The 22,756-nt window shown below is 46.4% G+C and overlaps 1 protein-coding gene across 1 annotated transcript in view; it reads left to right on the top strand.

Annotated features, from left to right (window-relative positions):
* Positions 1-22,756, top strand: part of AGBL2 (ATP/GTP binding protein like 2) — a 262,082-nt gene that overhangs the window by 210,692 nt on the left and 28,634 nt on the right. The window contains exons 15-16 of the mRNA XM_030199493.1: positions 8,943-9,009; positions 12,633-12,716. Of these exons, the coding sequence (XP_030055353.1) occupies positions 8,943-9,009; positions 12,633-12,716 (151 nt within the window). The remainder of the gene's footprint in view (positions 1-8,942; positions 9,010-12,632; positions 12,717-22,756) is intronic.

The following is a 22,756-nucleotide window of genomic DNA, read 5'->3' on the forward strand; positions in this document are numbered from 1 at the left end:
ACTGAGGCTATTTTTTTAAATTTAATATATTTTATCCTTCAGATCTGAATCCCCAGTGTGACACTATATTGGAGTGATGTGTTTGATAGTTTCTATGGTATATTGCTTGCAATGACAACACAATATGTACAAGAACATTATAATTGATAGTGAGTGGTAAGGCAAAGTTGTAACATATAGATGAGTAAGAAAGTAGGAAGAATTAGAAAGTAAGGTGATTGATTTGAAGAAAGTTGCACATGAGATCAGAGAGATGGTTAAATATTATCTCAGCTAGGGTAGGAGTGGATAAACATGTTCCGCTGCAGTATGTGCAGCCCGAGTCAATCCTTGTGTGTGTGAGTGAGACTAACAAGTTAGTTACTTCTTCCATTAAAGGCTTGGTTGAAGAGCCAAGCTTTCACCTGCTTCCTGAAGTAGAGGTATTGTGTTAAGCAGAGCCTTTCAGGCAATGCATTCCAGAGTGTGGGGGCTACTCCGGAGAAGGCTCGCTTGCGGGTATCACATTGTGTAATGTCTTTTGGAGAGGGTGTAGTTAGTGAAAGTCCTTGGGAGGACCTTAGTGTCCTTGGCGGTGTGTGGAGGATCATTGTATTCTTCAGATACTCGGGGCCATTTCCTTTCAGGGCCTTGAAGATCAGACATAGAGTTTTAAATTTAGCCCTGTATTGTACTGGTAGCCAATGAAGTTTTTGCAAAAATGGTGTGATGTGGTCACGTCGCTTGCAACCTTCTATGAGTCTTGCTGCTGCATTCTGAATCAACTGGAGCTGGTGCAGGCCCTTTGTAGTCAGACCATTGTATAGTGCATTGCAGTAATCCAGTCTTGATGTTACCATGGCACGCACAACTGGGATAAGATTTACCTTCTCGATGTAAGGAGAGAGACAGTGTAGCTGCTGCAGATAGTAGAAGCAGCTCTTGAAGGTTGCTTGGATTTGGGGAATCAGAGTAAGTGTTGAATCTAACTGTATTCCAAGGTTCCTGACTTGTGATTTGAGGGGGAGTTCATACTTCCCAAAAGGGATTTTGATGTCAGGTATGTATCCACTTGTGTTAGGGACCCAGAGAAGCTCGGTTTTACTTGGGTTCAGGCAAAGTTTGTTGTGTTTAGCCCATTCTTGAATTGATGTTAGAGAAGTGATCAGTTTATTCAAGGCTGTAGGTAAGTCAGGTTCAGTGGGTATGAGTAGCTAGCTGCACATCATCCGCATAGATGTAGAACTGAGTGTCCATTGACCGAGTCAGCTCAGCTAGTGGCTTGAGGTAGATATTGAACAGAATAGGTGACAGTATCGATCCTTGTGGTACCTCGCAGTCAGTGTCCATGGTGGTGATGAGTTGCTGCCAATCATTATGGATTGTTGCCTGTCTGATAGATAGGATCTGAACCAGGCAAGTACTGTTCCATTGATACCTGCTTCTGTCAGTCGTGCTAGCAAGATATCATGATCCACAGTGTCAAAAGCTGCTGAGAAATCTAGCAGTACTAACGTCGAGGCAAATCCCTTGTCTCGGTTTCTGTGACGATCATCTAGCAGGGATACGAGGACCGTTTCTGTTCCATAACCAGGTCTGAATCCAGATTGACATGAATCTAGCCAGTTACTCTTTTCTAGCCATTCATTAAGTTGAACACAGGCTGTTTGTTTATGAGTTTCCCTAGAAATGGGATGTTGGATACTGGCCTGTAACTTTCAAGTTTGTCTTAATCAAAATTGTTTGAATGAATGAAAGGGGGGAGATTAGTCATCAGGATCAATTGACAGAAATATTTTGAAAAGAAAGATTTCAAAAACGTACAAAAAACCAAGTAATCATGTTGGGATCTTATATTTTTTGGCAAGGAATTCCACCATTTAGTACATAGGTATGAAAAAGTAGCTGAATATATAGATTTATAAACTACTTTCTTACAGGTAGGAAAATTAAGACGTAGGTAGTCTCTTGCACCAAAGATTGAATTGCGAGAAGGCAAAGTAACAAGGGGCAACATATAGTCAGGGGCAATACCATACAAACTCTGAAATATGAGAGCACAGAGTTTGAATACAATCCTGGCCCTAATGGGAAGCCAATGCAAATGTATCAGCAAAGGAGTAGCCCTCTCAAAGCGTGGTACATGCATAACAAGTCTAGCCGCAGTATTCTGGACAGTTTGCAGTTTCCTTCATTCTTTACACTCTGCATAGATAGAATTACAGTAATCAAATTGGGTTAAGACGGGAGATTGGACAAGTAATCTGAAAATATCAATTGAAACAAAAGGGCCTAATACACTTCAGCTTCCAAAATAATTTAGAATATTTAGTAATCACCAAGGACACCTGAGATTTAAAGGTTACATGCTGATCAACAACAACCCCTAAAATTTGTAGAGTGGACTCCAAAGGATAAGAAATACAGTCAATGCTAACATTGCTGCAGGGATCATGGTCAAACAGATTAGTTATTACCAAAAATGTAGTCTTCTTCCAATTTAATTTTAGCCTTAATTTAGAGGCCTAGGATTCCATTAAATCAAGGCCATTTTTAATCCTATATAGAATTCCCTGGATGTCACCTTGAAAAGGGATGTAAATAGTGACATCATCTGCGTAGATAAAAGGATGCAAACCCATTGACTTAAGGCTCCCCCCCTAGCGGAGCCATCATGATATTAAATAATATTGGAGATAGGGGTGAGCCTATGCAGCACACCACAATTTGGAGACCAAGGTGATGATAATGCACCTGAAATTTTACTCTGTAAGAACTAGATTTCAGGAAGCCATGAAACCAGGACAAGACTTTCTCACAAATCTCAAATTGGTCCAGTAAATTTAATAAAAGATCAAGATCCACCACATCAAAGGCACTTGACATCAAATTGCATAACCAGGACGTTGTTGCGTAAACAAATTTCTTCCCTGAAGGCAAAAACTAAAGTGGTTAAAACAGTCTCAGTACTATAACACGGCCTGAAGTCAGACTGTGACACATGCAGGAGACAAAAGCTGGAAAGGTAGTCAGAGAGCTGGGCTGCTACAATTCCTTCCATCACCTTGACCAATAAGGGAATGGAAGCAACTGGCCTGTTGTTGGCAACTTCACTCAATGAGCCTGAGGAAGTTTTAGCAATAGGGGTTAAAATTATAGAACCCTCTCAAATGGGGCCTTGAGTAAACAAGAAAGATATATGTTCCCAGAGAAGTTCAATGAATAAGCTAGGGGCATTCTTCAGAAGATTATTTGGACAGGCATCAAGGATAGAATGGGATGAGGAATGCTTGAAAGGAAGAATTTAACTGTATCAGAGGAGGGCAACTGAAAAGAAGGCCAAAATCTGTCGGCAGACATACCAGCCCAATGATTGGCCTGTGACACAGGAAGAGCAACATTGATGCCAGGAGACTGAAGAACTTCCCTATACCAAGATGGCCGACAGATAGGAGCCTTAACACAGAGCTCCCGCACCTGGTCACTCCCAGACGGCTCCCAGACGGTTCAGGATGCTGAGGCTGTGAACCGGAGAGAGTGCCATGCGTCCAGAGGTAGGGCGCTGACGGGGGGTGAGCCGTAGCCACATTTTGCGGCTTCGTGCAGCTACCCCGAAACAAACCCGGGAACATCTCCAGTTTGTGAGAGGCTCCTGGACCGCTCCCAAGCTGGTTCAGCCCTCGAGGCTGCAAATGTGAAGGCGGTCCAGGTCTCTAACAACGAGGAGAACACAAGGGTGAGCCGTAGTCGGTCTCTGCGACTTCGGGCGGCCACCCCATTAAACCCCAGATACAGGCCACTAGTAGCTGCCAAGCCACGTGGGGCGAACGGCCGAGTGAGACGAGTGGGATCGGAGGGTCACGGCGAGCGGATTAAAACTCTTCTGACCAGACGCTGATCCGAGGCGCTGGGCCCGCCAACTGGGAGGGGAGTTGACTGACTGGGACGGGAACCATGCGCCTTCCCAGGGACCCGGCGAGGGCCGCTGTATTCGAACAGCCTTGCAGCCGGTGAGTGCACGGCGCCAGACCCGAGGACCTGAGGACTAGCAGGACAGCCAGTGGAGATCAACTGGAGGCACATAGGGAACCAGAGACCAGGGTCGACTACGTCAGGACCAGTAATACCGCTGCGGAGTCACGAACGACGCAAAGACCAGAGCAGCCTGAGTTCGGGCGATGTTGCCCTAAACCATACACGACTGTTCAGCGCTAGTGAAGACCCCAGCCCGACAACCAACCAAACATCAACAGCGATCGAAAGACTGATACACTCAGGAGCCGGAGAGTCCCATTGTCCAGGAGTAAGTTATAAAATTATAAAGTGCCTGACTTTTTCTAATACAGCTCTGTTTGATCAGCTGAACAGAAAAAAAAAACCCCACATCCATCTAGGTTTACCAGACCTGTTCTACCTTATACTGCTTTAAAGAACTTCAATTATGCACTAACTACTGTTTACATTGTAACGTGTATACTGCACTGCTCACTGTTTAAACTGAACTGATTACATTGTGCTGCTTAGACTGTACTCTTTGTTTATGAGGCACTGCCCATACTGCAGTGCTTACACTGTACTGCCTATACCGTACCGCATATACTATACTGCCTATTGCTTAAGTGGTACTGCGCTGTACTGCGGATACTGTTTATATTGTGCATGGCTTACTATTTAAGTCAAACTGCTTATACTGCACTGCTTACACTGTGCTGCCTATACCGCATATTGCCTATTGTTTAAGTGGTACTGCTTATACTGAACTATTCATACTGTACTGCTTATAACGTACTGGGTACACCGCATTGCTTACTGTTCAAGTTGCACACGAACTACAGCCAACATGAATACCAAAAAACTATTCATGATAATATACTTCCTCCCCCTAATCTACCACGCTTGGACCACCCCCAACCTAAACGACAATTTACCCACAATAAATAAACCCTACAGACAACCCATATACAACTCACCAGATCAAAAGAATAACAACCAACTGAAAGGAAAAACAAATACATTCGGATATAACCAACAGAAAGGGAAAAAAGGAAACAACAAAACCAAATACCAAGAAAATAGACAACTAATAAAGATCAACAACACATCCACTGCCCGGATCAAACCGTACCATCCAATCCAACTGGGATATACAAACGCTAGGTCAGTAGTATACAAAACAGAGATTATAACAGGCTGGATCACCACAGACAATCTTGACCTCCTATTCATCACTGAAAGCTGGATCCATGACCTTAAAGATCCCATAATCCTAGACTTATGCCCACCAGGATACAAAATTACCCACTGGACAAGGAACGGGAAAAGAGGAGGTGGCTTAGCCATAATATACAAATCCGAGTTCACTATCACAACCACAGCTGAATCCATCCTACCTCAACTTGAAATTGCATCGATAAGAATCAACCACCCAAACCTGCAGGAACACCTTAACGCTATCCTACTCTATAGACCGCCAGGCAAATGGCAAGACACTCAATCACACCTCATGGACTTCATCTCGAACACATGCATCTCTACTTCAAACCTCATCATAATAGGCGACATTAACCTGCACTTGGAAGACCTTACCTCAACAAACACCCAAGAATGCAAAGAATTCCTACAACTATGGGATCTTTACACACCAAATGTACAACCAACACACACCAAAGGACATTCACTAGACATAATTGCATATAAATTCGATCCAGACTTAAACCTTATACTAACAGATACAAAATGGACACCCACACCGTGATCAGATCACTACCAAGCATACATCTCCCTCCAATGGCGAACGAAAACCACAATCAAAAAACAAGAACGAAAAACCTACACCACGAGAGGAAAATAGACCCGGTATTATTCTGGCAACAGATCTACCACAACGAATGGACAACAAAGGCAGACTCAACCAAATTCCTCCTAGACTGGGACGATAGATGCAGAACAATATTAGACAACATCGCCCCAATTCAAACTAGAACCTCACACAGAAAGAACTCAATACCGTGGTTCAATGAAGAACTGAAACAACTCAAAACACAAGTTAGGAAATTAGAACGTGCATGGAATAAAAAGAAAGATGACCCCACATTCAATGAATGGAAACAAATCCGAAGAAAATATAAATACAACATAAGACAAACCAAAAGACTATACTACAAAACTGAAATTGGACCAAATTACAAGGACACACACAAACTTTTCCAACTCGTGAATAAACTACTAGACACCACACCAGTCACGAACAACAGCAAAGACACACCAGGGACTGAAAACCTCGCGAAATACTTCAAAGAGAAAATAGTACAACTGCGACTCAAAATACCTGCCAGCCCCATCGAATACGCTGCACTCCTAGACTGCCTAGACCCAGACCCTGGAGTATACCCAGCAGATAGGATTTGGAATGAATTTGAGATATTATCAGAAGATCTCATCTCCCAAACGCTTAAAAGATTCGCCAAATCTCATTGCAAACTAGATATATGCCCAAATAACCTTATGAAATCGGCCCCCCAACACTTCATAACAGATCTAATGAAACACGTGAATTTTATGCTACAAAATGGACTCTTCCCAAAGGAGAAAGGAAACATTCTACTCACCCCCATACCCAAAGATGCAAAGAAAAATGCGAGTGAATTAACCAACTATAGACCAGTTGCATCCATTCTCTTAATAACCAAAATAACAGAAGGAATGGTAACCAAACAACTCACAGACTATCTAAACAAATTCTCAATACTACATGACTCCCAATCAGGATTTTGTTCTAATCACAGTACTGAAACAGTATTAGTTACGCTCATGACGAAATTCAAACAAACGATTGCAACCGGCAAGAATATATTACTTCTACAATTCGACATGCCAAGCGCCTTCGACATGGTTGATCATGGAATCCTACTATACATCCTCGAATACTTCGGCATCGGAGGCAATGTTCTTAATTGGTTTAAAGGATTCCTAACCACGCGCTCATATCAAGTGACTTCAAATTCGATTACATCAGCCGCATGGACTCCTGAATGTGGAGTTCCACAGGGATTGCCCCTTTCACCAACTATATTCAACCTAATGATGACACCTCTAGCCAAACTACTATCTAACCAAAACCTCAACCCATACATTTACGCCGATGATGTAACGATCTACATCCCATTCAATCAAGACCTAAAAGAAATTTCCAATGACATCAACCAAAGTCTACACATCATGCACTCCTGGGCAGATGCCTTTCAGTTAAAACTCAGCGCAGAAAAAACCCAATGCCTAGTACTTACCTCTCAACATAACACGAGCAAATTCACCACCATCAACACACCAAAATTAAACCTACCCATCTCGGAGACCTTAAAAATTCTTGGAGTTACCATTGATCGGCACCTAACACTTGAGAATCACGCGAAAAGCACAACCAAAAAGATGTTCCAATCAATGTGGAAATTAAAAAGAGTAAGACCATTCTTCCCGAGGACCGTCTTCCGTAATCTGGTACAGTCATTAGTACTCAGTCATCTAGATTACTGCAACTCACTCTACTCTGGCTGCAAAGAGCAAATACTCAAAAAACTCCAAACAGCCCAGAACACGGCAGCCAGACTCATATTTGGAAAATCAAAATACGAGAGTGCAAAACCCCTATGAGAGAAGCTACACTGGCTCCCACTCAAAGAACATATCACGTTCAAAGTATGTACCCTAGTACATAAGATCATCCATGGCGATGCTCCAGCCTATACGTCAGAACAGATAGACCTACCATTCAGGAATGCCAAAAAATCTTCTCGCACATTCCTTAATCTTCATTTCCCCAACTGTAAAGGTCTAAAGTACAAATTAATGCACGTATCAACTTTTTCCTATATGAGCGCACAGTTCTGGAATGCACTGCCACGTAACCTGAAAGCGGTCTATGAATTGACCAACTTCCGGAAACTACTAAAGACCCATCTCTTCGACAAGATTTATCACAAAGACCAAGTCATGTGAAACTCCCACATATACCCTGAATGTAAATTAATGCCTTCTGTTTTTTTACTATCATGTATTCCATTACCATGCAACCCAAAATCCTTCTGTAACACCAAATGTCTACTCCCTTCTCATTTCCACTATCCATGATATATTGTAAGCCACATTGAGCATGCAAAGAGGTGGGAAAATGTGGGATACAAATGCAATAAATAAATAGTTGCTCAAAGTGGAAAGCCAGCTGTTGCGCTGTAGGCATAATCACATTAGCAACTGTGGCCTCTTTGGTGGAAAAGACTGTGCACCAACTGATAGAGTTTGTGGATATTTAAATTAATGCTCCCAATCTTCAGCGAAATACCTCATCTTAGCCTTCCGAATTTTATCTTTGTAATCCCTAACAGCTCTTTTCCAAAACAGTCTATTAACGTCTGATCTACTTTTGGACCACTGCCTTTCAAGCTTTCTAAAGCTTTCTACAGTGTCTCTTGAGAGAGAGAAGGGATTGGTCAAACCAGGGAGACACTCTGCGAGTGAGTTGAGGCTTAATTTTAAGGGGGGCTAAGACATCCAGAATACGTTTTTAGAATCCATTCCACTGAACTAAAAAATCTTCAGTCACTGGCAATGGGAGCAGTGGACTATTGAATACACTGGTCCAGAAAGGCTCATTCATGACACGTAATTGTGTATCTCAGGATAAACTAAACAAGAAAGTTCTCAGTTATGATTCTTTTTTCTGACCTGGTAGTTCTCTTTTGCTCCATTTTCTTCCAGTTGTATTTGAATTACCCAAAGTGTGGAGTTGGGTCTTGGATTCAAAATTGGGTTTTCAGCATGGTCGCACACGCTACTGCCTCTGGGGCATTAAGTGTGGGATCGTTGTACATCAATAGTAATCCGCTTAATATAATTCCCAGGTTTTGGCAAAATGGTTTATTCTAGAGTTTCTTGCTAATGCTTCAAATGCTCTTTTTTTTTTGTAGGACACACAACTAGAGGAACCAGAGAAGGGAGGTGAACCTTTGAAGACAATTAAAGATTTAATGCAAGGTATGACATTAATTCAGAAATCGTGCAACTGTTTTGCTTAAATTCATCTTGCCAAGTTTAATTTAAAAAGTGAAAGTTGTCTCTTGTCGAGAGCATCATTTTTTGAGAGCCACCAAAGGATATCCAATTAAAGGTATTTTGACAGTTGTCAGAGATTTTCCCCAGCTTCACACCATAAGCAAATCTTCAGCCTTGCATCTCCTCAATTAACTTTTAGGTGTTTTGCCCCCCCCCCCCCCCTCCCCAGTAATCATGATTACCGCAATACCACCCCTTCCAGGATAATCTGGCTAAACAGGTTATCAGAAAAGTGCTCATCCTCCCTTCTGGTAAAAGTACTACCTTTTGTTTGAGTTTTTATGGTTGTCAGGACCTATTATTTTGCTTTGATAGTAGTTGCTTCTTGGTGCCCCTCAGAAACTGCTGCCCTAGGCAACTGCTAAGCTTTGCCTATTGTTTGGCCGGCTCTCTATTTAAACCTCAGTTTATGAGCTTTCACACAACATCACATATAACACCCATTTCTCTGTTGAATACCATAAATCAATGTTACTTACCTGCAACAGGTGTTCTGTTTGGACATTTGGACAGTGGGATAAATCAGCCACACAAAACTTCCCATCTCCCTTCAAGATTGAAATTGTTTAAGCAATGGAATGAACTGAGGGGGAAGGAACTAGGGGTGTTTGGAAAGGAGCACTGGAGACTGTCTAGATAGCTTTCTATGCTCCTCTGGGCTCTGGAAGGGCAGATCTGAATTGGCACCCTCAGAATGATGACACCTTTGCTTATCCAATGAGAATAAGATAAATCAATCTTTATGGTCAAATGTGAAAGTCTTGTTATACTATGGTGCTCATTTTCAAAGCACATAGACTTACAAAGTTACATAGAGGTGTATTTTCAAAGCACTTAGATGTACAAAGTTACATAGGGGCTCATTTTCAAAGCACTTAGACTTACAGAGTTTCATGGGTCACTATCCAGCTCATTTTCGAAAGAGAAGGGCGCCCATCTTCCGACGCAAATCGGGAGATGGGCCTTTTCTCAGGGGCGCCAGAATCGGCATAATCGAAAGCCGATTTTGGGCGTCCCCAAATACTTTCCGTCGCCGGGACGGCCGAAATTCCCGGGGGTGTGTCAGAAGGGTAGCGAAGGCGTGCCGGGGCGTGGTTAAGAGATGGGCACCCTCGGCCGATAATGGAAAAAAGAAGGGCGTCCCTGGCGAGAATTTGGTCCGCTTTATTTAGTCCCTGTTTTTTCAGGTCCAAGTCCCCAAAATGTGCCCGAACTGACCAGATGACCACCGGAGGGAATCGGGGATCACCTCCCCTGACTCCCCCAGTGGTCACTAACCCCCTCCCACCCTCAAAAAAACCATTTTAAAAACTTTTTTTTGCCAGCCTCTGTGCCAGCCTCAAATGTCATACTCAGGTCCATTGAAGCAGTATACAGGTCCCTGGAGCAGTTTTAGTGGGTGCAGTGGACTTCAGGCAGGCGGACCCAGGCCCACCCCCCCCCCCCCTACCTGTTACACTTGTGATGAAAAATGGGAGCCCTTCAAAACCCACCCAAAATCCACTGTACCCACATCTAGGTGCCCCCCTTCACCCCTTAGGTCTATGGTAGTGGTGTATAGTTGCGGGGAGTGAGTTTTGGGGGGGGTTGGGGGGCTCAGCACCCAAGGTAAGGGAGCTATGTACCTGGGATCAATTTGCAAACTCCACTGTAGTGCCCCTAGGGTGCCCGGTGGGTGCCCTGGCATGTGAAGGGGACCAGTGCACTACGAATCCTGGCCCCTCCCACTACCAAATGCCTTGGTATGGTTCATTTTTGAGATGGGCGCCATCAGTTTCTATTATGGCCGAAAACCGATGGCACCCATCTCTAATGTTGACCTAAATGTTCAGATTTGGGCGTCCCCAACCGTATTCTCGAAATGAAAGATGGACACCCATCTCGTTCGATAATACGGTTGGCTCCGCCCCTTCGTGGCGCCATCCTCGGAGATGGGCGCCCTTAGAGATGGGCGTCCCAGTTCGAAAATGCCCCTCTATGAGGTTCATTTTCAAAAGAGAAAAACGACCAAAAAGTGTTATAAAGCAGCATTTGAACGAATTTCATCTCAAAACGTCTGAATCGGTATTTTTGAAACCTATTTTGCAGACGTTTAACAATGCAATTCATCTACAGTACGTCCAAATCACAACGGAGCATGTCAGGAACATGTTGGGGACGGGATTAGGGCGGACTTAGGGTGTTCCTAACACTTGAATATTTTACAGCCATAATGGAACAAAACGAAAATGTCTAGTGTTACAACTTAGAACGAATAAGGCACAAAAAAGTACCCTAAATGACCAGATGACCACTGGAGGGAATCAAGGATGACCCCTCCCTTTCTCCCCCAGTGGTAACTGAACCCCCTCCCACCCCCCCAAAGATGTAAATAACAATAGCACATACCAGCCTCTATGACAGCTTCAGATGTTATAGCCAGTTCTATTAGAGCAGGAAACAGGTCCCTGGAGTAGTGTAGTGATGGGTGCAGTGCACTGTAGAGAGGATGACTCAGGCCCATATCCCACTCTACCTGTTTACACTTGTGTGAGCCCTCCACCAGAAACCTACTGTACCCACATATCTGTGACTAGGGTTACCATATGGCTCCAGAAAAAGGAGGACGGATTGAGCCAGCCGGGTTTTACTTCCATTGCAAAGCAATGGAAGTAAAACCCGGCTGGCTCAATTACTTCCATTGAAAGCAATGGAAGTAAAACCGGCTGGCTCAACTCGTCCTCCTTTTTCTGGAGCCATATGGTAACCCTATCTGTGACCCTTCAACCATATGGGCTTTTGTAGTAGTGTACAGTTGGAGGTGGTTGGTTTTGGAGGGCTCAGCATAGAAGATAAGTGAACAATGGTGAGATGTGTACCTGAGAGTTTTATATAAAGTCCACAGCAGTGCCCCATTGCTCTCCTGGGATGTCTGTGTGGCCAGTCTACTAAGAATGCTGACTCCTCCTACATCTAATGGCTTGATTTTGTGTGTTTTTCATTTGAACTTTTTTTTTTTAATGGTCCAAATAGATAAATGCACAGAGCACAAAAACATCTAGCAAATGGCCATTTTCGGGGGTGGGGGGGGGGGGGGAGTGGTGGAAAAAAGATGTTTTGCTGTTTCAAAAATTGCTATATTCACTATTCGGATTCTGGATGTCTTGAGCAAAACATCCAAAGTCGGAGTTAGAGGTCATATTGAAAATGCCCCTACATGTTACTTTGTAAATCTATGTGCTTTGAAAATGAAACCCATAAACAGAAAATAGACTTTATAAACATTTGATCTTTTTTCAGCTTAGTAGTCTTGTAAGTTAGTTGAAAGAATACAAATTACTTGGGTAGAGCTGATGCCTCGTTAAGTCCAAAGGATGTTTAAAGGTTTATCTTTTAGTCTAGTAAGATTTAGGCAATGATAAGTCTGCATGATACATTCACCTTCACTATCTCTTATTGTGATTCACATACTCTATGAACTTCCTTAAGGCTTGTAATATAGATTTTGTGGGAAGAGTGACTATGATCTTGAGAATCTACTTGTATCTCCATTTTTTTTATTTTAGAAAAGCCTTTACAGCATTCAAGTGAACCTAACTTTGATTACCTGAACATGAAAATCACCACTGATCTTCCAGTCCAACACCAAAGTAAGTAACTCTTATTATTACTGGGATCTATGTACATAATTTAAAAATTGTCTCCTTAAGGACTATGAAGACAATAATCAAAGTGCTCACCTGTGTAAAATTGTGTTGGCTACTCTTCCCCTCTGTGAACAGCGTGCATACTTTTACTCACAGGCTAAAGAGGCAAAGTATGTGTGGAGATTGCGTTTGTTGGCAGTATTTTCAAAGGGAAACATAGCATGGCTCAATTGTATTTATTTATTTTGACATTTATACCCACTTTATCCTGAACATACTCAAGTTCAGTGTGGCTTACAATAAATAAAACAAAAGGCAAAGTTTACAGTACCATAAACAAAATATCAAGTAAGAGCAGAGCAGCACAAATAACTAAATAATAAACCATTGATGGCCAGTTACAACCTTACAGACTCTACCAGTAGGTAAAAACCTCTCAAAAAGGAACGTTTTCAGTTTTTTGCAAAATACTGAGTAATCAGACTGACCCTTGATTGCCATTGACAGTGAGTTCCACCACTTAGCACCTTGGTATCTAAAGTCTGCAGAGTGAACCAACTTATAGTGCACCCGCTTGCAATCTGGAAGATGAAGTCTATGGTAGTCCCTAGACCCAGATATTATATTGCATAGGGGAATAGTTATTCAGGGCTGCATGTAATCTAGTGTCATTGCCATATAATATTTGAAAGACAAAACGCATAATTTAAAAATAATCCTGGCTTTAATGGGTAGCTAGTGCAGCTTGCATAATAATGGAGTGGCTCTATCAAAACAGGAAGTTCAGAGGGGGAGGGAGCAGACTAGCCTTGGTGTATTTTGGTGCTGTTCCAGTTAGAGTATCGCCGCCCCAAGGGAGGAAAATAAGGTACTAAACATGTCTTGGGAAGCAGGAGAGATAGAGAGAAGGAGAATTTGGGGGTGGTGCCATGGCACCCATGGCTCCCCTCATTCCAATGCCTATGGTTTGTTGCACTGCTGATCTAAAACAAAACCTTCAACTGTTGTTACTGAAGAAGTCTGTCACTAAACTGAATAATGAAAATTGAGAAATGAGACAGTAAAATTGAAGGTACACACAGCCTTAGTTGACTGACTTGTTACCTGCATATTGATGATAGTTCACATCTTGCTGAGGAAACTGTAACAGATGATACATTTGATGATACAGTTCTGTCTTCTAAGTTTATAGAGAGAAATCAAGGAGCTAGACAAGATAAAGAAGGGCTTCTAAATTAGATGTATTAATAAATAGAAATAAAACAAACAAAAAAAGGTGTTACCTTTTTATTGGAGTAACTAAATACATTTTTTTGACTAGCCTTCAAAAGCGAGAACCTCCTTCCTCAGGTCAGGACAGTATGAGCAAAAGATGACAATATCAGGATATATAAATGAAATGTAAAAGTATTCCAATGACAGTCTCAAATGAAAAGTAAGGGGTGGGAGTTGACGGGATAAGAAACAGGAAGAGATAGATGGGTAATCAGAAGGTGATCGAACCGTGTGGAGTTTCAGGTATGCTGTGGTTCAGACTCGCCAAGAATCATTTGGTGCTGAAAAAAAGAGGTGGCATCACAAACAAGTCCTGGGGAAGATATAGGGGATTCAAAAACTGGGAGGAGGTTCAGCTGGGAATGGCAGTGGAGATTGAGACTGACTGGGATGGGGTTGAAGGAGAGTATGTAATCTAGAAAGAGAATGTGTGGGGTAGAGAAGCTGAGAAGTGGTATAATGGAGAGGAAGTGTGTGGGGAGATGGGCTAGGGTCAGGAATAGAGAATGTGATTGTGGAGAGACAGTGTGGGGAGTAAACATTGTTTTAGACTATTTGCTCTTAATGCACCTGAGCAATTTGGTCAACCATATCATTGGACTCTTGCAGGGTCATTGGAAGGGATTCTTCTCTTGCTCAAGTTGTCAGCCACTATGCCTGGTATCAGTCTTGGATTTCACATTTAAGTTTTTTTTCCACCAAAGTAGCCCCCAATTGACAAGCAGAGATCACTGCACTAGTTTCAAAATGTGTAGATAACTACTTACCTGTGTAAACTAGTTGTTTGAAAATTACCCTCTGTCAACTCACTTAAACGTATGCCCTATACTCAACAACGTACACATTTGTTTCCACATTTGGGAGAGACATTCGCAGGAGTATATTTTGGGAAGGATTAGAAAATAATATACTTAGATTGTGTTCTCCGAGGACAAGCAGGCTGCTGGTTCTCACGAATGGGTGACGTCCACGGCAGCCCCTCCGATCGGAGATCTTCACTAGCAACAGCGTTTGCTAGCCCTCGCGTGAGCATGCACCATGCGCATGCGCGACCGTCTTCCCGCCCGAACGCGCTCATGTTCGTCAGTCTTCTTTTTTCTGCAGCTCAGGACTGCTGTTTTTTCGGTCGGTCTGTGCCTCAAGGAGACCCCTCGCGTCTTTTTGCCGCGTTCTTCCGTTCGGAAGTGTCCAGTTTTTTCTCTTTTTCCGTCGTGTGTCTCTTAGTTTAACAAAAAAAAAACTTCCCTTACATTGAGTTTTTTTCCCGTAAGTTTCCTTTCGTTGTTGGGCGCGGCCTTTTTCGCCACCCTTACGGTTTTTTTCTAAATTTTTTGGTGCCATTAGCCATCATCGCGAATTTTGACTTCGCCAGCGTGATTTTTCCGCCCATGTCCTCGAAGCCTGCCAGCGGCTTCAAAAAGTGCACCCAGTGCAGCCGGACTATCTCCCTCACTGATAGGCACATTTCGTGCCTTCAGTGTCTGGGGGCCGGGCATCGCCCCCTACTACTACTACTACTACTACTACTATTTAACATTTCTATGGCGCTACAAGGCGTACGCAGCGCTGCACAAACATAGAAGAAAGACAGTCCCTGCTCAAAGAGCTTACAATCTAATAGACAGGCCTGTACTCTCTGCCTTCTTTTGAAGAAGCGGACTCAGGTGGCGAGATTGGCCCAGTGGAATCTGTTATTCAGGCCTCATCTGGTGTTTCGACGTCTTCGGTACTGAGGTCATCGTCCGGTGCGTCGACGTCTGCGGTACCCAGCTCTTCTGCCGGTGATCCAGCGTCTTCAATACCGAGGTTATCGGTGGTATCGATGTCGTCGGAGGGTGCTTCATCTTCCGGAGCGCAGGTGAGGGCTGTCCATTCCCCTGCTGGTGGCGGTGAGCCCTCGAGTAAGTCTCCGCCTGCCTCGAGGGCTCCTGCGGTACAGACCCCCCCGGGATCGACCTCTTTTGGACCCGTCCCACAGGAGACGTTTGGATTCGACGTCCTCCTCTTCGGTACCGGGAGGTACCGGTGATGTGCTTCATGCGAAGGCAAAGAAGCATCGTCATCGGTCACCTTCCAGACGTGGTACCGAGAGCTCTGGGTCGCCGGCACCACCGGCACCCAAGCATCGGCATCGGGAGGACCGCTCACCCTCCATTCAGGAGGTGTCGATGCGCTCCCCTGTGGACAGCCCGGTACCGCCTTCGCGTCCTGGACAGATTCGCAGCTTGTCGCCGGTACCGGACTCCTTGCCTCTCTCGACAGCCACTCTAAACGAGAGCCTCAGGGCCATCCTTCCAGGGATCCTGGAAGAGATGTTGTGCCCTTCTCCTCTGGTACCGGGGGTGCTTGCGCCACCAGTACCGACGACTGAGGCAACGGCTGGGCTCTCGTCCATGGTGAGGTATCCCGTACGGCATCAGCTGCCTCCCAGGTGGACTCCCCCGACAACATCGATAGAGGGAGCTCCATTGCTGCCGGTACGGGAGTCTTCCTCTCGACGCCTCCCATCGTGGCCATGTTCCTACGGAGTCGAGGCGGGCCACGGCTTCAGACAGAAGTTCATCAACTGGTGTCCAACACCGATGGTGAGGCCTCGTAGGAAGCAGCCATTTCTTTCGCGGCCTTTGTCCGGGAAATGTCTACGGCCATTTCCTTCCCTGTGGTTACGGAGGATGAGCCAAGGGTTGAAATGTTTGAGCTTTTGGACTATCCTTCGCCACCTAAGGAATCATCCACGGTACCCATGCATCATGTCCTCAAGAAGACATTGCTGGCGAACTGGGCGAAGCCGCTAACTAATCCCCACATTCCCAAAAAGATCGAATCCCAGTATCGGATCCATGGGGACCCGGAGTTGATGCGGACTCAGTTGCCTCACGACTCTGGTGTGGTGGATCTGGCCCTTAAGAAGGTCAAGAGTTCTAGAGAGTATGCTTCGGTGCCCCCAGGCAAAGACTCTAGAACCTTGGATTCTTTTGGGAGGAAGGCCTACCATTCTGCTATGCTCATTTCCAAAATTCAGTCCTACCAGCTCTACACGAACATTCATATGCGGAATAATGTGCGGCAGTTGGCGGACTTGGTGGACAAGCTCCCCTCTGAGCAAGCCAAGCCTTTTCAGCAGGTGGTCAGGCAGCTGAAGGCGTGTCGTAAATTCCTGGCCAGGGGTTATGATACTTTTGATGTCGTGTCCAGGGCCGCTGCTCAAGGTGTGGTGATGCGCAGACTCTCATGGCTGCGCGCCTCAGACCTGGAGAATAGGCTCCAGCAGCGGATAGCGGACTCTCCTTGCCGGGGGGATAATATTTTTGGAGAAAAGATCGAACAGGTGGTAGAACAGCTCCACCAGCGGGACACCGCTTTTGACAAATTCTCCCGCCAGACGCCTTCAGCATCTACCTCAACTGGTAGACATTTTATGGGGGGAGGAGGACTGTTACCTATTCTTCTAATAAGCGTAGGTACAATCCTCTTTCTCGCCAGCCTGCTGCCCAGGCCAAACCCCAGCGCGCTCGTTCTCGTCAACAGCGTGCGCCTCCACAGGCCCCTGCAGCTCCCCAGCAAAAGCAAGGGACAGGCTTTTGACTGGCTCCAGCAGAGCATAGCCGCAATCAAAGTGTCTGTGCCGGACGATCTACCGGTCAGGGGGAGGTTAAAATTTTTTCACCAAAGGTGGCCTCTCATAACCTCCAACCAGTGGGTTCTTCAAATAGTCCGGCTAGGATACTCCCTCACTTTGGTCACAAAGCCTCCAAATTGCCCACAGGGAGCTCAGTCCTTCAGCTTCCAGCACAAGCAGGTACTTGCAGAGGAACTCTCCGCCCTTCTCAGCGCCAATGCGGTCGAGCCCATGCCACCGGGGCAAGAAGGGCTGGGATTCTATTCCAGGTACTTCCTTGTGGAAAAGAAAACAGGGGGGATGCGTCTCATCCTAGACCTAAGGGCCCTGAACAAATATCTGGTCCAAGAAAAGTTCAGGATGCTTTCCCTGGGCACCCTTCTTCCCATGATTCAGGAAAATGATTGGCTATGCTCTCTGGACTTAAAGGATACTTACACTCATATCCCGATACTGCCAGCTCACAGACAGTATCTTCGATTCCGTCTGGGAACACGGCACTTTTAGTATTGTGTGCTACCCTTTGGTCTCGCCTCCGCGCCCAGAGTGTTCACAAAATGCTTGGTGGTAGTGGCGGCGTCTCTACGCAGACTGGGAGTGCACGTGTTCCCTTACCTCGACGATTGGCTGGTGAAGAACACCTCCAAGGCAGGAGCTCTACAGTCCATGCAGATGACTATTCGACTCCTGGAGCTACTAGGGTTTGTGATAAATTATCCAAAGTCCCGCCTTCATCAAGTTCAAAAACTCAAATTCATAGGAGCTCTGCTGGATTCTCAGACAGCTCGTGCCTACCTTCCGGAACCGAGGGCCGACAATCTTCTGTCCCTCGTTTCCTGGGTGTGGGCGTCTCAGCAGATCACAGCTCGGCAGATGTTGAGATTGCTCGGCCACATGGCCTCCACAGTTCATGTGACTCCCATGGCCCGTCTTCACATGAGATCAGCTCAATGGACCCTAGCTTCCCAGTGGTACCAAGCTGCTGGGGATCTAGAGGATGTAGTCCAGCTGCCCACCAGTTTTCTTCAGTCCCTGCAGTGGTGGACAATTTGATCCAATTTGACTCTGTGACATCCCTTCCAAATTCCTCAGCCGCAAAAAGTGCTGACGACGAATGCGTCCCTCCTGGGATGGGGAGCTCATGTCGATGGACTTCACACCCAAGGAAGTTGGTTCTTCCAGGAACAAGGTCTACAGATCAATCTCCTGGAGTTACGAGCGGTCTGGAACGCTCTAAGGGCTTTCAGGGATCGGCTGTCCCACCAAATTATTCAAATTCAGACAGACAACCAGGTTGCCGTGTATTACATCAACAAGCAGGGGGGCACCGGATCTCACCCTCTGTGTCAGGAGGCCATCAGAATGTGGCTTTGGGCTTGCCGATACGGCATGTGTCTTCAGGCCACATATCTGGAAGGCGTAAACAACAGTCTGGCCGACAGGTTGAGCAGGGTCATGCAACCTCAAGAGTGGTCACTCAATTCCAAAGTGGTCCACGAGATCTTCCAAGCGTGGGACACCCCCTTGGTGGATCTCTTTGCTACCCAAGCCAACCACAAGGTCCCTCAGTTCTGTTCCAGACTTCAGGCCCACGGCAGACTAGCGTCGGATGCCTTTCTCCTGGATTGGGGGGAAGGCCTCCTGTATGCTTATCCTCCCATACCTTTGGTGGGGAAGACTTTGCTGAAACTCAGGCAAGACCGAGGCACACAATGATTCTGATTGCTCCTTTCTGGCCGCGTCAGATCTGGTTCCCTCTTCTTCTGGAGTTGACCTCCGAAGAACCGTGGAGATTGGAGTGTTTTCCAACCCTCATTACTCAGAACGAGGGGGTGCTTCTGCATCCCAACCTCCGGTCTCTGGCTCTCACGGCCTGGATGTTGAGAGCGTAGATTTTGCCTCCTTGGGTCTCTCCGAGGGTGTCTCCGGGGTGTTGCTTGCTTCCAGAAAAGATTCCACTAAAAAGGGTTACTTCTTTCTATGGCGGAGGTTTGCCATCTGGTGGGACAGCAAGGCCTTAGATCCTCGCTCTTGTCCTACACAGACCCTGCTTGAATACCTTCTGCACTTGTCTGAGTCTGGTCTCAAGACCAACTCTGTACGAGTTCATCTTAGTGCGATTAGTGCATACCATTACCGTGTGGAAGGTAAGCCGATCTTGGGACAGCCTTTAGTTGTTCGCTTCATGAGAGGTTTGCTTTTGACAAAGCCCCCCATCAAACCTCCTGCAGTGTCATGGGATCTCAATGTCGTTCTCACCCAGCTGATGAAACCCCCTTTTGAGCCACTGAATTCATGCCATCTTAAGTACTTGACCTGGAAGGTCATTTTCTTGGTGACAGTTACTTCAACTCGCAGAGTCAGTGAGCTTCAAGCCTTGGTAGCTCATGTTTCTTAAACCAAATGTCACCATAACAGAGTAGTCCTCTGTACTCACCCTAGGTTCTTGCCGAAGGTGGTGTCAGAGTTCCATCTGAACCAGTCAATTGTCTTGCCAACATTCTTTCCCCGTCCTCATACCCGCCCTGCTGAACACCAGCTGCACACACATTGGACTGCAAACGAGCATTGGCCTTCTATCTGGAGCGGACACAGCCCCACAGACAGTCCGCCCAAATGTTTGTTTCTTTTGATCCCAACAGAAGGGGAGTGGCTGTCGGGAAACGCACCATCTCTAATTGGCTAGCAGATTGCATCTTCTTCGCTTACGCCCAGTCTGGGCTGACTCTTGAGGGTCATGTCATGGCTCATAGTGTTAGAGCCATGGCAGCGTCAGTGGCCCACTTGAAGTCAGCCACTATCGAAGAGATTTGCAAGGCTGCGACATGGTCATCTGTCCACACATTCACATCGCATTACTGCCTACAGCAGGATACCCGACGCGACAGTCGGTTCGGGCAGTCGGTGCTGCAGAATCTGTTCGAGGTTTAGAATCCAACTCCACCCCCCTAGGCCCATTTTTGTTCTGTTCCAGGCTGCACTCTCAGTTAGTTGAATAAGTTTAGGTCAATCTCAGTTATGTCCTCGCCGTTGCGAGGCCCAATTGACCAGTGTTTGTTGTTTTGAGTGAGCCTGGGGGCTAGGGATACCCCATTCGTGAGAACAAGCAGCCTGCTTGTCCTCGGAGAAAGCAAAAGCTACATGCCTGTAGAAGGTATTCTCCGAGGACAGCAGGCTGATTGTTCTCACCAACCCGCCCACCTCCCCTTTGGAGTTGTGTCTTCCCTTGTCTATGTCTTTGCTATGTACTGGACTGACGAACACGAGCGCGTTCGGGCGGGAAGACGGTCGCGCATGCGCACGGTGCTTGCGCACGTGAGGGCTAGCAAACGCTGTTGCTAGTGAAGATCTCCGATCGGAGGGGCTGCCGTGGACATCACCCATTCGTGAAAACAATCAGCCTGCTGTTCTCGGAGAATAGCTTCTACAGGTATTTAGCTTTCACTTTGTCAGAACTATGACCATTAATTTCTACCAAAAACCTACTGGCACAAAAAAAAGGTACATGTGTTTCACCTCTTTTCTCTCTCACCACTCTTTTCAGGTCATTACTTCCTCATCCTCTTCAGACGACAGAGAACTTCACTGCGGTGTCCCCCAGCGTTCAGTTCTTTCTCCTCTGTTATTCAATTTGTTCCTAAGTCTTCTTGCAGCTCTCATTCAGACTTGGGGAATTTTAGCTTACTTTTATGCAGATGCTATTCTCCTCATTTATCCAGCATAGCCGACCTATCCTTCCTCTCCCTCAATTTCCCCTCTCCAATGAGCAGATGATCAAAAGCCCCTGCACTGTTCCAAACAGCGCTCTAAAAATATCACTGAAACAGCGCTTGGCTTTACTGCACCTATAATCAGAGATAATTGCCTGCAGATTTAAGCACGCAATTCTCTCTGTTCATGGGGTAGAAGTGCGGAAGGATTGCTCAGGCACAATACTCCCGCACATGTTTGTCAAACACAGGGGCTGGAGGTCCAAGCCAAGCGAAATGGGGGCTGGCGGTCCAGCGGACTTCCGGTCCCTCCGACCCCTCCCCAACACAAGTTCGGGGGGGGCTGGAGATCCGGAGGTCTCCAGTCCCCCATAACCCCCCCCCCAGCATCCCTCAGATGTCCCTGGTGGGCCAGTGGGTCACGGGTCAGTCCTCCCCCTCCCACCTGGTAGTCTAGCGGCCCTTCCCCACCCCCCTACCTTCAGTTGGAAAAGAGAAGTGGCCTCTCTCCTCTTCCATAGGTGCCGCCTGGAAACTGGCGGTGCCCAGCCCTGCCCAGAGCATCCTGCAATGCGCTGGGCAGGGCTTCACACCATGGCGGTGCCAATGGAAGAGGAGGGAGGCCACCTTCCTCCTCCAACTGAAGGTAGGGGGGGTGGGGAACGGCCAGTAGACCTCTAGGTGGGGGGGGGATTGACCCGCAGCCCACTGGACCACCAGGGACATCTGAGGGATGCTGGAGGGGTGTTAGCATGGCTGGAGACCCCCGGATCTCCAGCCCCCCCCCGGAACCTGTGTTGGGTAGGGGGTCGTGGGGACCGGAGGTCCACTGGACCTCTAGCCCCCGTTGCTGGGGGCGTCGGGTTGGGGTTCCTGTGGGGGGCTGCTTCATTGGTGGGAATGGGGGCCTGCTAGCATGAAAATGCATGCTGGACAGGGCTCACCATTCCTCCGCAATGGTCTGCAAACCCTAATGCCAGCTGCGAGCTGGCATAGTGTTTGCTGCGGCCAGCACACCAATCTTTGGCGCTCTGGTCACTGAACATTGGGGATGAATAGGTTTATCATGCATTTGCATGATACTTGCGCTAAGAGCCCTCTTTTGCATGCTAGTTGCGTTCAGAGCCCGCCAGCGCATTGTTTCACACGCTCGGGGGCTCTGATCATGGGGCAGTAACAAACGCAGGTGCTAGTGTGGCACTAACAGCCTCTACACCTTTGTTTGCTTCTGATCATCGGCCCACAAGTTTGCATAGACTCAGTTGTGAAGTGGTTGGCCAATCACTGGCTAGTCCTGAATATAGATAAAATGATCACCTGCTGGTTCTCGGGAGCTCTGTTCCCCCCCCCCCCCCCCCAATCCTCCCCTATCACTCTTTTTGGAGCACAAGCCACTCTTGTCACGAACTTCCGCTATCTTGGGATTCTCTCTCAGCCCC

Source organism: Microcaecilia unicolor, chromosome 4 (assembly GCF_901765095.1).
Source record: "Microcaecilia unicolor chromosome 4, aMicUni1.1, whole genome shotgun sequence".
NCBI lineage: Eukaryota > Metazoa > Chordata > Amphibia > Gymnophiona > Siphonopidae > Microcaecilia > Microcaecilia unicolor.